Source organism: Typopeltis vanoorti, chromosome 2 (assembly GCF_054136105.1).
Source record: "Typopeltis vanoorti isolate ZY-2024b chromosome 2, IOZ_Tvanoo_1.0, whole genome shotgun sequence".
Lineage (NCBI taxonomy): Eukaryota > Metazoa > Arthropoda > Arachnida > Uropygi > Thelyphonidae > Typopeltis > Typopeltis vanoorti.
In genome coordinates, this window is record NC_143550.1 from 7,168,864 (window position 1) to 7,185,515 (window position 16,652).

General features: G+C 36.8%; 1 protein-coding gene across 1 annotated transcript in view; it reads left to right on the top strand.

Moving 5' to 3' along the window:
- The window catches only part of LOC150108801 (replication termination factor 2), a 117,888-nt gene that overhangs the window by 34,784 nt on the left and 66,452 nt on the right, over positions 1-16,652 (top strand). The window contains exon 3 of the mRNA XM_090403315.1: positions 6,698-6,782. Coding sequence (XP_090259441.1) covers positions 6,698-6,782 — 85 coding nt within the window. The remainder of the gene's footprint in view (positions 1-6,697; positions 6,783-16,652) is intronic.

Here is a 16,652-nt window from a genome sequence, read left to right on the forward strand (position 1 = left end):
GCTCGATAGCTCTATTTTTGTTGTAAAAGTTGACTAGATTTTTGCGGGCCTCATGGATTTGTTCTCTCAGCAAAGCTTTTTCCAAACAGACATTAATATAGTTTACCTCAGCCAAAGCAAAGTTGCTTTGGCTGAGGTAAACTTCTTTTTTAAGTTAATACAGTTAGGCATCAAGTTGTCTCTATGTTGCTTTAGAAAGGCTAGCCAATAATTAACATAGAAATACATATTTTCTTCTTACCATAGTGGCTGCATTACTTGTGGGTCAACTCTCCATGGATTATGACAATTCTTTCTTTTAGGGTTACACGGTGGTCAGTATTCATAGTGAAGAATTTATGGAGATACAACACACGTGTTAGAATAATTACTTTACTTATCATTTATTTAGTCTTATGGGGTCTCCCCCGTTCCTTATCCGTCCATTAGGAGTGGTTGAGCCCTCCTAATGAGGGATTAAGTATGTATTTATGTGTAAATTGTGTGTTTTCATGGGTCAGTTTGCCTGTTCTGAGGGATGAAAAACCCGAGTTTCCGGATGAAAAAATTCTCTACCTCCATATGAGACCCGCTAACTCGCCTTTAGTCGAAAGAGATCAGATAAAGATTCCTCATGTCAGTGATGGGAATCGAACCCATGTCTTTCCCACAAAGGGCTTAGTCTATACTGACTGAGCTATGGGAGGCTCTTACTTATCATTAAGAAAGTAACATTCAGTGTTTCGACCTCTGTATTGAGGTGATCATCAGGAAAATATACATATGTGCAGGATACAAGAGCTACATGACACTATGCAAAAGTAGGATGAATCTATATGTGGAGGAATCATCTTCAACCCATATAACATCCAGAACAACCCCAAACAGAAGAAAATCTTAATATGAGAAGACTTCAGAAATTGTTTAATGTAGTTTTTTTTTCTTTCACCAGAGGGCTAGGGCAAATAATTAACAAACATTTAGATTCATCCTACTTTGGTGTAGTGTAGTGTCATCTACCTTGTATCCTGTACATATGTATATTTTCCTGCCTCGGTACAGAGGCCAAAACATCAAATGTTACTTTCTTAATGATAAGGAAAGTAATTATTCGAACATGTGTTGTGTCTCCATAAATTCTTCACTATGATGACATCAATGGCAAAATCATATTAAAAATTGAAGATATTGATGCCATCAGTTAGTATTCAACATTATTAGCATTCAACAAAGTGTTAGTAGAGCTAATCTAAGGTGATATGGCTACTTAAATAGAATGGGTGAGGAAAGGTCTAGGTGGATTAATTCAGTCAGAAGTGGCTTAGAAGCATGAAATGTTAAATATGGCAATATTCAAGTGCTCACAACTAATAGAATGATTTGGAGGAAAATTGTTGATAGGAGATTAATAATAATGTAAACTTAATCCTTAATCACGTAATGCTGTCATAGTAACCTGAACACTCCTCGGGAGCATATCAGGAAATTGATAATGATGTTCCAAATTTTTTATGTTTTCCTTTTTAATATTTTATTTTTCTTTCTAAGTACTTCAGAGGCTGCTTTATGAGTTATCTTTATCAAAGTTTTCCATTCTTCTATATCTTCATTGATTTTGGCTTTTTTTTAGGTAATCTGTTAATTGTGATTGATATAGCATTTTAATGCTTTCTTATAATACTCTGCATACTTGTTCTCTTTCTTGTTTTTTCTTATTTACTTCATTTTGTTAGTATCTTTATTTAGAAACTACTAAGTAATTATTTGAAAATTTTTCATTTCCTCTGTAAACTCGTTCATTGAATAAGCTATTCTAAACTTGTGCTCCCATATATGGTATTCTGACATTGTCAGAACAGTAATATATTTAAACTAGCGTTCTGGCAAGCACATTGCAAGAAGTCTGTCACAGACTTCTTGCAATGAGAAGGAGAATATGAGAAGCTACATGAGAAGGAGAATATACCATTAGAGTTCATAATCCAAACATTAATAATAGTAAGTTATTTAATATTAGTATTTAATATTAATATTGGGTAATAAAGAAAACTATTCAAGGCATGTATAGGTTTCATGATTTAGGTTTAGACTATTGCAGAATACCTTGACTAATTTCACACTTAAAAACTGATTTATATATAATAGTTTTGCTTGGGTTCTACCGAGTTACTGAATGATTTGTGGAGCCTCTGTAGCTCAGATATGTAATGACCATACTCTTTTGTTTGAAAGACCAATTTGAATCCTAAGATCTTTATAAGGGCTTTATAAAGAGGTATTATTCATAATGTAAGAGATAAACTGACCAAAGAATACATGCATTAACATATTTGCATTCTTCTTCTTCTTCTCTAGCTTATTGAACATCTAAAGTTCTTTGTTGCATCAATTTCTTTCACGCTTTTCTGTCTTGAGCTCTTCCAGTCTACTCCAGGATTCCCATCTCAAATCTTTTTGAATGTTATCTTCCCAACATTGTCATGGTCGTCCCTCTAGATCTCTTTCTATCAGATCTCATCCAGATCTCATCAGATCTCATCCTATTTCTTTCTGCATGTCCAAGCCATCTAGTCTGCAAGCTCTGATTTCATATTTTCTTGCAATTACAGACATAGCATATGGAATTAGAATTAACTACTCGACCATAGATTTAATTATATTTAATGAAACAGTTGTTTGGCTGTGACAGGCCATTGAGAGGAGAAGATCTTTGCTGGATTTCAGTGGGGCCTCTTCCTACTTGTCTTAGCACGGTACAGAAAAGGCTTGTTTTTCTCTGCAAGTATTATTTTTCCTTGGATCCTGATCTCTGCCAAGTATCTTTTGTGTGGTCATTATAATAAACCTAATATGAGAAGAAACTTGCTAAACCCCTTGAAGAAAGAAGAAAGGTAGAATCAGAATGAAAGAGGAGGAGGCAGTGAAGTTGGTTCATTTATTTCATGTTAGTTGTATAAAATTTACTATATAGGAAAAAAAAAACATTAACAGTTTATTCTTCTTAGAGTCTGAAAATTAATAACCCAGACAACATATTATGCTTTCAGTAATGGAATTACAAGAAGATATGTACATATAAACAGGGGTCAGGGCTGCTGCAAGCAGGTGTGCAAGTTGTGCACTGCACAAAGGTGCCATAAAAGGGAGTGCAAAATAAGTTTTAAAAATCAATTCTGAAACAAGTGCTTTATATCAGTGCAGAGAAACCATACATATTGCACAATCTGAAACTATCAGCACCACTGTAACAATATGCTCACTTCTGGTGAGCATATTGTTACAGTTCCAGGAAGCTCAGTCTAACAATTATGACTGAGCCAAGTCATATTTTAATCAGATACAAATCAACACCTTCCATCTTTCTATTGGTTCTGAGTTAATTAAGCTTTGTAGTCACCTGAACACTATTTGATTATTGAAATACTGGAACGTTCGGGATAATGCTGTGTAAAGGATTTCATTAGTGTACATGTGTTGATTGTAATCAGAGCTCTGCTATTGTGGTATATATCTGAAAGTATAGTCCAATTTTCAAGATCAGTAAGTAAAAAAAAGACAAGATTTTTACATTTGATAAATCTATTTTAACATTTACATTTGTTTAAAAACTTTTTGTACATTTTTATCAATGGGACACCAAAAACTTTTTCCACAAAGGTGCCTTACATGTCAGTGGCAGTACTGACAGGTGGCAACTAACTTATATTTGATTGACAGGAAAAACATAAATTTTTCATCATCAGTAGGAATGTACAAGTAGGTCTTTTGGAAGACATTTTTATTATGTTATGTATGGTAACTCTCTTGATTCCTGAATAAGGAGTGATAACTATTCATTATGTGCTGGATGTTTCTTCTGTTATAACTGTATTATCTTTCTGTATAGTTAGAGTGAGTCCTTTTGCAAACTCTCTGTGGAACAAATAATCAGTATTCAATGCCTCAGCCTTAGGACAACCTTTTCCTCTGCGGGATGGTGATGTGAAGTATTATGTATATATTTTCTTGTAATTCCATTACTGAAAGCATAAAATGCTGTCTGCGTTATTAATTTTCAGACTCTAAGAAGAACAACTGTTAATGTTTTTTCCTATACAGTAAATTTTATACAACTAACATGAAATAAATGAACCAACTTCACTGCCTCCTCTTTCATTCCATGTATAAGCAGAGTGGTGAAGGCTGTTCTTTGGAACAGTCTTCCCCAAAGAATGCAACTTTCAGCTGTTCAAACAAAATGTGAACCGATTCTACCTTTCTTCTTATCCTCTTGCCCACACACACGACACTAATTTGCTATAGGTCTTGTGACCTTGGTGTGGGTGATGTATGAAATTCATCTGGTTGAAGTATGTAGATGCTATTTTTGCTGCATGAGAATTACAACCCTTTCTTCAGAAAGCCAATGCCATTCATCCTGGCATAGAGTTTACACTAGAGGTCAAAATGAGTAACTGTTTTCCATTTATGGATCATCCAATATTAAGACAACAAACTGATTGCTTATAGTTCTCAGTTTTCTATGCACAGAAAGGTATATTTATGCTTTATGATAACACTTCAGTCTTTTTTTTAGCCATTTTACCAGAGCTGTTAAAGCATTCATTGGGATCGCACACTGTAACCCAAGTTATTATAAAACAGGAATTGTTTTCATCAAGTCAGTTGTCTTTCATATGGTTATAGCTGCTTCTCCAAATGATTGTAGATTGCTACAGATTTTGCCTTGCTTTGTCAGAAGTCACTTGTTTATCTCTTTTGAGTTCTGCTCAAGGGATGAAGCACTGCATATCTAGTTAGCCAGTTAAAAACTATCAACGTAATTTCTTGTAAAATGCCATTTACTTGCCTTCACAGCAGAAAATTTGCTACAAAGGTTGCATGTAGCTAAAATCTCAAGAACATATTGTAGGATAACTGATCTCAGTACTAATAACACGATACCTTCTGCAATGGGCCCTTGTAGGCAGGGCTCCAGAAATCTGACTTGCCACTAAGCAAGTTATCAGACAGGTATTGAGTGAATTCCCCCATATACAACTTTTTGATATCTGTCAGTCAGCCATCCTCTTATCCATGTTAATATTCTATAACCCGAATCCATTTTCTCAAATTTATGCAAGAGTCTATCATGCTGTATTTAGTCTTCCATCTGGTTTGAAAATTCACACCCTTTATCAACTCACATAGTATCATGATATATGTCTGTCTGCATAGCAAAGCATAAAGACTACATATGTTGCCATGGTAAAGAGCATCTGGCCTTGTATAACATGTTATTTCTGTTAGTAACATTGTCTATGGCTGAAGAAATACTAAAGTAATCAAAAAAAAAAAAAAAAAAGAAGCTAAATTGGAAAGATTTTGCAAGGAAAATTCTAAAGCTCTTCTGTGTAACCCCAATCTGAGCAAAAATTATGGACTCCATCTTTCCCAGTTTTGTATGTGTTATTAAGCATCCTCCATACAACTGCTAATTTATTTATTATATACGAGGGACGTCCAGAAAGTAAATTCCGATGGGCTGTCAGAGAAACAAAAATATACTTGCAAAAAAAACTTTATTGGAAATTAAAGTAGATATTTTTCACTACTTTTCTACATAATTTCTGCCATTCTTCAGGCACTTATCATAACGGGGTACCAAAAGTTGTATGCCTTCGTCATAGAAGGTTGGCGCCTCTGATGCAAACCATGTATTGACTGCTTCTTTGACCTCGTCATCGTCTTGAAACCGTCGGCCACCAAGGAAAGATTTCAGATGTTTGAACAGGTGAAAGTCACTTGTCGCGAGGTCAGGACTATATAGGGGATGATGGAATTGTTCCCAGCCGAAGGTGGTGAGAAGTTGTGTTACGCCGGCTGTGTGTGAGTGGGCGTTATCATGAATCAAAACAACACCCCCCCCCCGGTAAGCATGCCACATCATTTATTCTGGATCGCATGATGCAGTTTCTTAAGGGTTTGGCAGTACATACTCACGTTGATTGTGGAGCCTTGACCCAAGAAGGCTACTAGCAAAATTCCTTGTCTGTTCCAAAACACGGTGCACGTGATTTTCTGAGTGGGAACTGTTGTCTTCAATTTCGTCTTGACTGGTGATGAGGTGTGCCTCCACTCCATGGACTGTTGTTTGGATTCAGGGGTTGCATGCGACACCCAAGTCTTGTTCCCTGTGACAAGTCTGCTCAGGAAAACATCGCCATCCTCATGGTAGCTTGTCGAGAATTCCAACCCACTGCCCAGTTGATTCACTTTGTGTTGTTCACTTTGTAAGCAACTTCGCAACCCAGCGTGCACATGATTTCCGATAATTCAGTGTCAGATAAAAAGATTAGCAAATGCATGTTAGGAAGAACAGAATTAGATAAGTTATTAGGATTTGGGAAAATTGTCTTACCAATCATAATTTTTTCAGTTTCAGAAAAATTTCTACATAAAAGCCATTTTCTGCTAGAAAGATTTATATTCAGAAAACTTAGATGCTCAGTACAAATGTAAACCTGTCCAGGTTTTGGGAAGCAGTTTTATTAAAGATACCTCATGCTTGTAAAATATTAAAACATTTTTTTCACCCATCTTGCTACTAATGTGCTATAGGTTTATGACCTTTAATGAGTAGGAGTGACATAATAAACATGCACACATACCACACGTACACACAATGACTGTATCGCTCTCATGAAAAGTATGTTTAAATACATTTCTTTTTATGTAGGCTCTACAACAAAGAATCTGTAATTGAATATCTTCTGAATAAAGATGCATCTTGCAAAAATGCCAGCCACATTCGTTGTTTAAAGGTTTGTAAATGTAATTTACATGTAATTATGTAATTTTTACAATGTAAATGTAATTTTTGGTAGGGAGGTAACTGAATCAGTTGATATAGTTGAATTACTGAGCGAGCACTTTGCAAGAGTATATCATCCAGGTAGTGACATTGCAGAAATGAATGCAACAAAAGTTTATACAGGAATTGTGGTAAATGAGTTGGAGGTGAGTAGTCTGTTAAAAAACCTCAATGTCAATACATCTGTGGGATTGGATGGTATACCAGCTCGTGTCGTACGTGAAGCGGCTAAAGAATTGTCATTTCTGTTAAACTTGACCATTCTGTTTAATCTGTCTCGGGTCTGGGTTAGTCCCAAGGGAGTGGAAAGAGGAGAAAATAGTTCCACTGCATAAAGGAGGTTCCAAGACTGCTGTTGTAAATTACTGACCGATTAGCATATCAGGAATTGTTGTCAAGGTCTTGGAGAAACTAGTCAAGAGAAGAATACAGGATTGGATAGATGAAAATGGGATACTGTATGGGGGACAACATGGTTTTGTGAAGGGTAGATCATGCCTCAGTAATTTGCTCACGTTTTATAACACAGTAACGACTGAACTGGATAAGGGTAATGGGTATTCAGTGATTCTACTGGACCTTGCCAAGGCCTTTGATAGGATACCACATGGAACTCTAATCAGTAAACTGGAGCAGATGGGGATGGATATAGGGTTGGTGAGATGGATAGGAGGTGGTTGATGGAGAGATACCAGAGAGTGGTTTATTCAGGAGTGGAGCCCAAAAGACGGCTTGTGACTAGTGGTGTGCTGCAGGGTTCTGTTCTTGGACCACTACTTTTCAATTTGTTCATTAACGATACAGGAAAGGATCTGAGAGGAAGTGTTCACTTGTTTGCTGATGATTCAAAGTTGGGTAGAGCAATTGTGAGTGCACAGGATGTCAAAATTTTGCAGGATGATTTGGATAGTTTGGAAGACTGGGCTAAGGAAAATGGATGTCAATTTAATGTGGCAAAGTGTAAGGTTATGCATTTTGGAGTGAAAAGATTAGCAGTATATCACATTAGTGGAACTGTACTCCAGGAGATTGACGAGGCCAGGGATTTGGGAGTGTTGGTGGATAGGGAGTTGAAGTTTAGGGGGCACATTGCAAAAGTGGCTAAAACAGCTCATCAAATCACTTGGTTACTGAAAAATACTTTAACGAGCAGAGACAAACAAGTTATTGTTTCTCTTTATTGAGCCCTGATAAGACCCCATCTGGACTACTGTGCCCAGATATGAACACCAGGGTTTCTTCTTGATGGGGAGGAGGTGGAGAGGATCCAGAGACGAGTGACCAAGATGGTGGCAGGTCTGTGGAATGAACCTTATGAGAACAGACTGAAGATTTGTGGGTTGCAAAAATTGGTTGATAGGCAGAAAAGGGGTGATATGATTGAGACATTCAAATTACTGAAGGGTTTCTATAAGATTGATCCAGAAGATATTTTTGAGAATAGGGCTGGTGATGGGAGGACTAGGGGGCCATACATGGAAGCTGGGCAAAAATGTGGTTAACAGGAGTGTCAGAGCCAGGTTCTTTACTTGGGGAGTGGTGAATGAGTGGAATAAGCTGCCAGAATCTGTGGTGGGTGCTATGACCGTGAATGAGTTTAAAGCGAGGTATGATAGATACTGTGTGAAAGACAAATAGTTGTTCTTGACATGATGTTAGGGCCTCCATCGATGAATCTGTTGACTCATCGATGGAGTCAACAGTTGACCTTGCAGTTGCCAGTAATAATAATAAATTTATGCTAATTATTTAAGCAGTTGAAGTCATGCTGTACTAGTACATAATATTGTGTGTGTGTGTATATATATACACAAAAAAAAATATATATATATACACAACGCAGAGATAGATGTACACGCTGCTTGGAAAGAAGTCAATGTGTGGGGAACAAACAACCATAGCTGTTTTTGCTGCAGTGACTGCAGAAATTCTATGGGACGTATTTTCCACAAGCATATGATAGGGATCAATTGGAATTTTGGACCATTCTTCCTGTAGGCATGTAATGAGGTCTGGGACTGTTTTGGGGTCAAAGTACCTTGACCTTATGCGATGCTCCAGTTCATCTCAAAGATGTTCAATAGGGTTGAGATCAGGGCTCTGTGGAGACTAGTCAAGTGTAATGATGTTCATGTCCACAAACCACTCAGTTACAGCAGCAGCTTTAAGACATGTTGCATTGGATTGAGGTCAGTTTCATAGAAATATCACAAAATAGGAAGCGTTGCATTGTCTAGAATGTTCAGATACATCTCGAAGTGCAATGTTCATGACAATACAGAGGCCCAAGACCAAAACACAGGATTATACCATCACACCACCACCTCTGAATTTCATAGTTGGGGTTAGCCTCTGGTAAGAGATGTTGACCAGGCATCTTCCACATCTGTCCATCTGCTCAGTAGAGGGTGTAGCATGATTCATTGCTCCATAACACATCTTACCAAATTCCCACATCCCATATTTTACATATTCCAGTCCTATCATAGAAACCCATATTGTGAGCCTCAGTTTGGAATATTTTTGTCCACATTTGTGTTCCAGTCAATACTCAGAACTCTGCATTCAACATGAACAAATGGCAATTTTTACATATTATCCTTCATAGCACCCTATGGCCACATTTGGTGAGTGTGGTGGGTTGTCCACTGCGGGTAGCACTTGCAATTGATTTCCTGCACTTCCATCTCATTGTGCTATCACTGATTGTTGTTCTGGGATGGCCCAGTTTGTGAACACTTGCCTCTTTTAAAACTCTCAATTCCCTTCTTGCAGCCATTTCACACAGACACAGTTCCACTGACTTGTAAGCATCATATTCCTCTAATTGATGCAGGTTAGAAGTGACTCGTTACATGGCATGATTCATATTGCCCATGGGGGTACCATGTTTGGCTTCTTTCCAAGCTGTGTATGTGTGTGTTCTGCTTTTGATTGAACTAATACCACCCCCCCCACACACACACACACAGAGAGAGCTGTTAGTTTAAAAGCATAAAAAAATTAATTGGGGAGAAATTACAAAATAACAGCAGAATAAGTTTTAAATTTGTATGTTGTGTCTGTTTGAATCATTGATTGTGCTAAAATATATTTCATACTTGATTTATAGATAGAATAAGAGATGATACAATATATCTATATTTAGCATTTAGTTTAAAATCACTAACCATATATATATATATAAAAGCTTTTAGCTATTTAAAAACTGCAATAAAAGGTAAACAACTGACACCACTAAATGCCAGCGGTTGCATTCCTGTAAGCTTTCTGGTCAACTTATTTTTATGAAACTTTCATGGTTTCTGCATTTGCCTTTGAAATAATGCTGGATCTAATATCCACTCGTAATGTTGGAGGTTTAATGGATTTTTTACAACACTCAGAAAGGATTAAAAAGAATTTAATACTTCCTATATTTCGTCCTAGTCACTAGGACATCTTCCTTGCTCATTCTTCGCCTCCAAAAAGTAAAGTAATTTATCGTATGCCCAACGCACAGCTCTCCTGAAATTACGGAAAGAAAAAAGTATCGTCATCACCAGAGCGGATAAGGGTAATGCCACAGTCGTTCTTAATACCAGTGAATACAATCGCAAAATCAATATTATCCTCCGTGATCGCGCTACCTACATCCCGCTAGAACACTACCCCACAAAAACACAAGTTAAGAAATTAAAAATCTTACTTAGTATCTTAAAAATTAAAGTATCTTCCTGGCCTCCCGACATCACGAAGAAGCTTAACCCCCCCCGAATTTACGGCTTACCAAAAATCCACAAACCCAATTCCCCACTCAGACCTATCGTAGATGCCACCAATGCACCTTGCTACAGACTGTCTAAACAGCTGGCCAACTCTTTGACCCCCCCCCTCACTGGAAGGTCCACTTCCTATATAAAAAACTCGACCCACTTTAAAGCCCTCATAGAAAATCTAACCTTGAATAAAGCAGACATATTGGTAAGCTTTGATATCTCCTCTTTGTTTACTAATATTCCCTTAACTGACACCTTATCTCTCTTACAAAAAGTTTTCCCTTCTGACATCTTAGATCTCTTTTCCTTTGCCATTAACTCTGGGTATTTTTCTTGGAAGAACAAAATCTACAAGCAGATAGAGGGAACTGCTATGGGTTCCCCCCTCTCTCCCCACCTTGCTAATTTCTATATGGAAGATTTTGAAAAACGTGCCATAGGCTCAGCCCCACTCAAACCTTCTATCTGGCTAAGATATGTAGATGATGTGTTCTCTATTTGGCCTCATGGCCCAGACACATTAGACTCCTTCCTCAGTCATCTCAATAGCCTACATCCAAGAATCCAGTTTACTATGGAAAAGAACAATTGTTTACCCTTCCTAGACACCTTAGTCACACGCCTGCCTAATGATACACTTGCTTTCACTGTATACAGAAAACCCACACACACACAGGCAGATACATTCACAAACTCTCACACCACCACCACCCCTCTCAACAATATGGCATTATTAAAACTCTTACCAAAAGAGCCCACAATCTTTGTTCCAGTGGAACTGCCCTCACTACTGAGCTTAACTACATACACAATACTTTCCTCTCCAATGGCTACAGTGATCACAGTATCAAAAAAATAATTAGTTCCTCTCCCATTCCCGGTCCTTCTCGTCAACAAGAATTTAAAAATGCCATCGCCATACCCTACATCCTTGGCACATCCGAAAAAATAGCCAAGATTCTAAAAAGTACAACCTACACACAGCATATAAACCCCACCGCAAACTTACTACCCTTATCCGTTCTACAAAAGATCAGCTTCCTCCTCTCTCTCTGCCTGGAGTTTACAAAGTACCCTGTTCCTGTAAGCTGGCGTACTTTGGACAGACAGGCAGATCAGCATCCATCCGCCTAGAGGAACACAAGTCTTACATCTGTAAACACAACTATGGTCATTCAGGCTTGGCTGACCATGTCTTGGACACCACCCACAGAGTATCATGGAAGAAAACCACCATGCTCCATCACAGCAAATTCAAGAAAGAGAGACTATTCTTAGAAGCAGCAGCAGCTCTTAGAAATCAACCAAATCTTAATAAATACGGTTGCATTAAGCTTCTGAAAATTTGGGAAACACTCATCACCAGAGATCCTACTTTATATTCCAGGCCACCTACAACCGCCCTTAGAGGGCGCTCCACCTAGATAGGACTTTAGTGTCACCCACGTGGTTGGGCTTAGTATTGTATGATATTTGTGTTATGTTACATTAGTTATTTTTGTAATCCCTGTAGATGTCCTAGTGACTAGGACGAAATATAGGAAGTATTAAATTCTTTTTAATCCTTTCTGAGTGTTGTAAAAAATCCATTAAACCTCCAACATTATGTCTTCACAGCACTTAAGCCTCTATACACGAGTAATATCCACTCAGTTTTTATAATTTTTGCATTGCCGAACTGAAGCCTTTTGGATCTTTATTTTAGTAAATAGTGAAGACCATATCCATAGTAAAGACCTATTTCTTTCTAATTCAACTGTGAATCTGAGGATGAATGTTGTTCAGGAAGGTGGTAATGAAATCTCATTTGATAGTAGAACTGGACCAGATGACAAAATATTGTCTTGATATCTTTGCCAAATTTTTGGTTGTATTCCATTGATACTAGAGGGCTATTTTTTCAAACCACTCCATGAAGAGATCAGCTATCATAGGAGAGACAGGAGAGCCCTTAGCTAATCTTTCTTTGTGTTTAAAAAATCTTCAAATTTGAAAAAAAGTGCTATTAATGTAATGTTTAAATAGGACCACTGTGTCCATTGGGAAAATTTCTTGAAGTATTTGTATGGTTTTTATTCTTAGAACATGTGTGAAAAGATTTACTATGTCCAAGCTTGCAATTATATCAGTAAGAGCCAATGTGATACCTTTTGATATTTTCCGTGAAGTGCATTGTGTTCTTAACATAGGAGGTTGTTTGCCTGATGTAAGGTGTGGTTAGGTTTGTTAGATGTTTAGAAGTTTGAGAGAATCTTGCATCAATAATTGGTCTCAACAGCAAGTTTTTGTATATACAGTTTAGGAATATAAATTGCCTGTACTTTATGGGCTCTGGGAAAGCTAGACTTACTTTGCAAGGTTTGCCATTATTAAAACTTATTGCTAGACTTTACGTAGAGTCTAATTCCAAACAATCTGCTAGATATGGCAAAGTATTAGTAAAGAAGGCTAAATGCATTAACAGAATAATTTTCCTAAAGCAATGTAATATGGCTCAGGTTATTCCTACCTGTTGTAAAATAAAAGAAGTTTTTAGGTCTCCAAGAGCTCATCGGATCTATTTAAAAGCTAGTCGCTTTTGAATTATCAGCTACATGATGCTAAGAAATCTCTAGCCCTCTTAAATAGAGAAATTATGGCCATCAAGAACGCTCTAGAATCTGTTTTAACTGGTGAAACTTTTAACACTTTATTGCGCATATCTTCGGCTTCTTACCTAAAGATCTTTAATGATTCTTGTGATAAGTTAAAGCGCAAGTTTGAATCTTTTGGTCAGCCTACCTAGATCCAGTAATATTATTAGTGATACAGATAAAATAGTTATCAATGTTTCTGGACGTCCACTAGCAGACAGTGAACATTTTGTTTTATCAAAAGGACATGATTTTGCCGTTGCACCGAATAAAGTGCCTCTGATGGATTTTTTTCATAATATAGACAGAGATATTCGATCCTTATCCCAAAAAACAGCCAACAGGTTACGTTTTGAATGTGTGAAAAATCTTTTTAATGCCAAACCTCCATGTCCTAATCTCTCTTACTCTGAATTTAAAGCATTGAAATCACTTAAGAATAACAATAATTTAATTATTACAAAAGATGACAAAGGGAAGGCTGTAGTTATTCAAGATAGGAAGGAATATGAGAGAAAAATGTCTATATTACTCCGTAACTCTTCATCTTATAGGCCTCTTACATCGGATCCTACCGGGAGTCAATTGAAGAAACTTAATTCTCTTATAGATAATGTATCTACATGGAATGAAGATCAAAAGAAAAAACTTAAAACCTTCTTCAGTCGTCCACCTAGATTGTATGGTCATCCGAAAGTTCATAAACTAGGCATTCCGTTGAGGCCAGTTGTAGATTGCATAGGTTGTCCCACTCACAAAATTTCAAAATTTTGATCAGATCTTCTCACTTCAACTAGAAGAACTGATACTTATATAAAAAAATACTTTGGATTTCAAAAATAAAATTTCAGATCTTCATTTGGACGTTTCAGATATCATGATCAGTTTAGATATTGTTTCTTTATTTACAAATGTTCCTTTATCTGACAGCATTGAATTACTGCAACAGGAATTTCCTTCAGACATTGTAAAAATATTTGATTTTGTAATACATTCTGGTTATTTTTCCTTTAAAAATAAGTTGTATCAACAAATTGAAGGAACAGCAATGGGTAATCCTCTTTCTCCTGCTATCTCCAACTTCTTTATGGAACATTTTGAACAACGTATCTGTGACAACATTTCTCCCAGACTACTCATTGGTTCAGATATGTTGATGACATTTTTGCTATATGGCTCTTCTGATGAACTTCAACAGTTTCTCATGATCAGTTCATGATCATGTACTTGGATGAAGTGCATTTCGGCTAAATGCACTTCATCCAAGGATCCATTTTACCCTAGAAGTAGAATCAAATAAGCAGTTAGCCTTTTTAGATCTTCTAATTCTTTGCCAACCAGATGGTAACCTACATTTCTCGGTAAAGAAGACTCATACAGGCCATTATATCTATACTGAATCTCATCACCATCCCAGTCAAATGGCAGGAACTTTTAAAACACTGGTTCATCGTGCCCACTCCTTTGTTCTTCAGATGATCTATTACAGAAAGAACTGCAATACATAATTTTGCAATAACTGCAATATATATAATTATATTACTTCTTCCTTTCTATCTAATGGGTATAACAATTCCTTCGTCAAAAGAGCTTTCAGTAGTTTTAATATGTCTTCCTCTTCAAATACAGAAGAAATAATGCACATTCCTATCCCTTATGTACATGGCATTAGTGAACGTATAGCAAAAGTTTTAAAACCACTGAATATTTTTGTTGCCTTTCGACCATTCAGAAAAATCTCCACCTTTCTCGCTTCTCCTAAGTACAAGCTTCCACATCTTAATTATCCAGGTGTTTACCAGATTCCTTGCTCTTGTGTGTTATTTTATTTCGGACAAACAGGAAGATCTGCCTCTATTCAGCAAGAAGAACACCAGTCTTATATTTAATACCTTGAACCTGAACAGTCTGGACTTGCAGAACATGCCATCATCGCTGGACATAGAGATCACCGGAAAAAAAAGATGAGTCCTTCACAAAAGTTGGTTCCTTGTGGAACGGCTTTATAATGAAACATGTGAAATTTTACTTCACTTGCCTAACTTAAACAGATCTGATGGTTTACGTCTATCCCTTTTATGGGAGATAGTAAATTCAGCTAATTTTTCCTAACTTTTTATTGTATATATCTTTTTTTTTTTTTTAGGAAATTTATTGACCTTTTTAGTTATCTTACACTAGCTACTTAGGTGGCGCTTTTTGGAATTGTCGGTTATTGTTTAATTTGAGCTTAAAATGTACTGAAGATGCCTAATTATACTATTAAATAATCTTTTTACGTGAGTTTTTCTGTTATTAATTTTGTATTTATATGTCTGCTCACGGTTTGCCATTATTAAACTTTTGCAAGGAGATGGAGCGATACTTGTGTGACATTCTCGAATTAGCGGAGAAGCACTGAACAGAGTCAGAGGAGATGAGAGATGGAAGAATCATTTAGTCTGGTAATAGTATAAAACATGAGGTAGGAGTTGGATTTCTTCTAAGTAAAGGAGGAAGAGAAGCATTATTATGATACAAACCAGTAAATGACAGAATATTAATGGCAGTATTTTCAACAAGACCATTTAACATCACAGTAATCCAGTTCTGTTCACGTACTTTAGAAAGCACTGAAGAAGTACAGTTATTCTATAGCAACTTGGAACCTTGAAATCAATACCAAAGAAAGATATACTGATTATTGGAGGTGATTGGAATGAGAAGATTGGAAAGAATAATAGGCAAATATGGATATGAAAAAAGCAATGAAAGAGGAGAAAGAATGCTTGAATTTACCTTGAATCACAACATGGTAATTTGTAATACACATTTCCAGCAAAAAGACTGCAGGAAGTGGACATGGCAATCACCAAATGGAAGAACTAAGAACATGCTGGACATCATACTCATAAACAAGAGGTGAGCTACATCAGTTCAGCAGTTGAACATTTCAAGGTGCAGACATGGAATCAGATCATAGCTTAGTGATTGCCAATATCCAGTTGAGATTCAAGTGATAAGTAAAGGCACAGTTTCAAAATCAGAGAGATATACAAGGAAAGTGCTCAAGAAAGAACTGAAATCCATTATGGAAATGAAACTGGAGGATAGAAACAACAAAGTGGTGTTTCCAATCAAGAAAGCAGTGGAACAAAGAGTTCCAGAGATAGAAAAACCAAAGAAGAGGTGGATCTCGCAGGAGACATTAAAGATAATTCAAGAAAAAGCTTTAAAGCTTAGGAGAGAGAGATCTCTGTGGAAATGGAAGAACAGTATAGAGCAAAAAAATACAATGAAGTGAAGTAGGTGGGTAGGAGAGACAAATCAAAATGGTATCAATAGTCTACCATGAGTATACCATCAGTGGACATACCAGTGCCCAGCAAGTGGTGACTGTTCATACACTATTGATGACCAGGGTCAACCTAGACTGTCTAGGCTCGTACA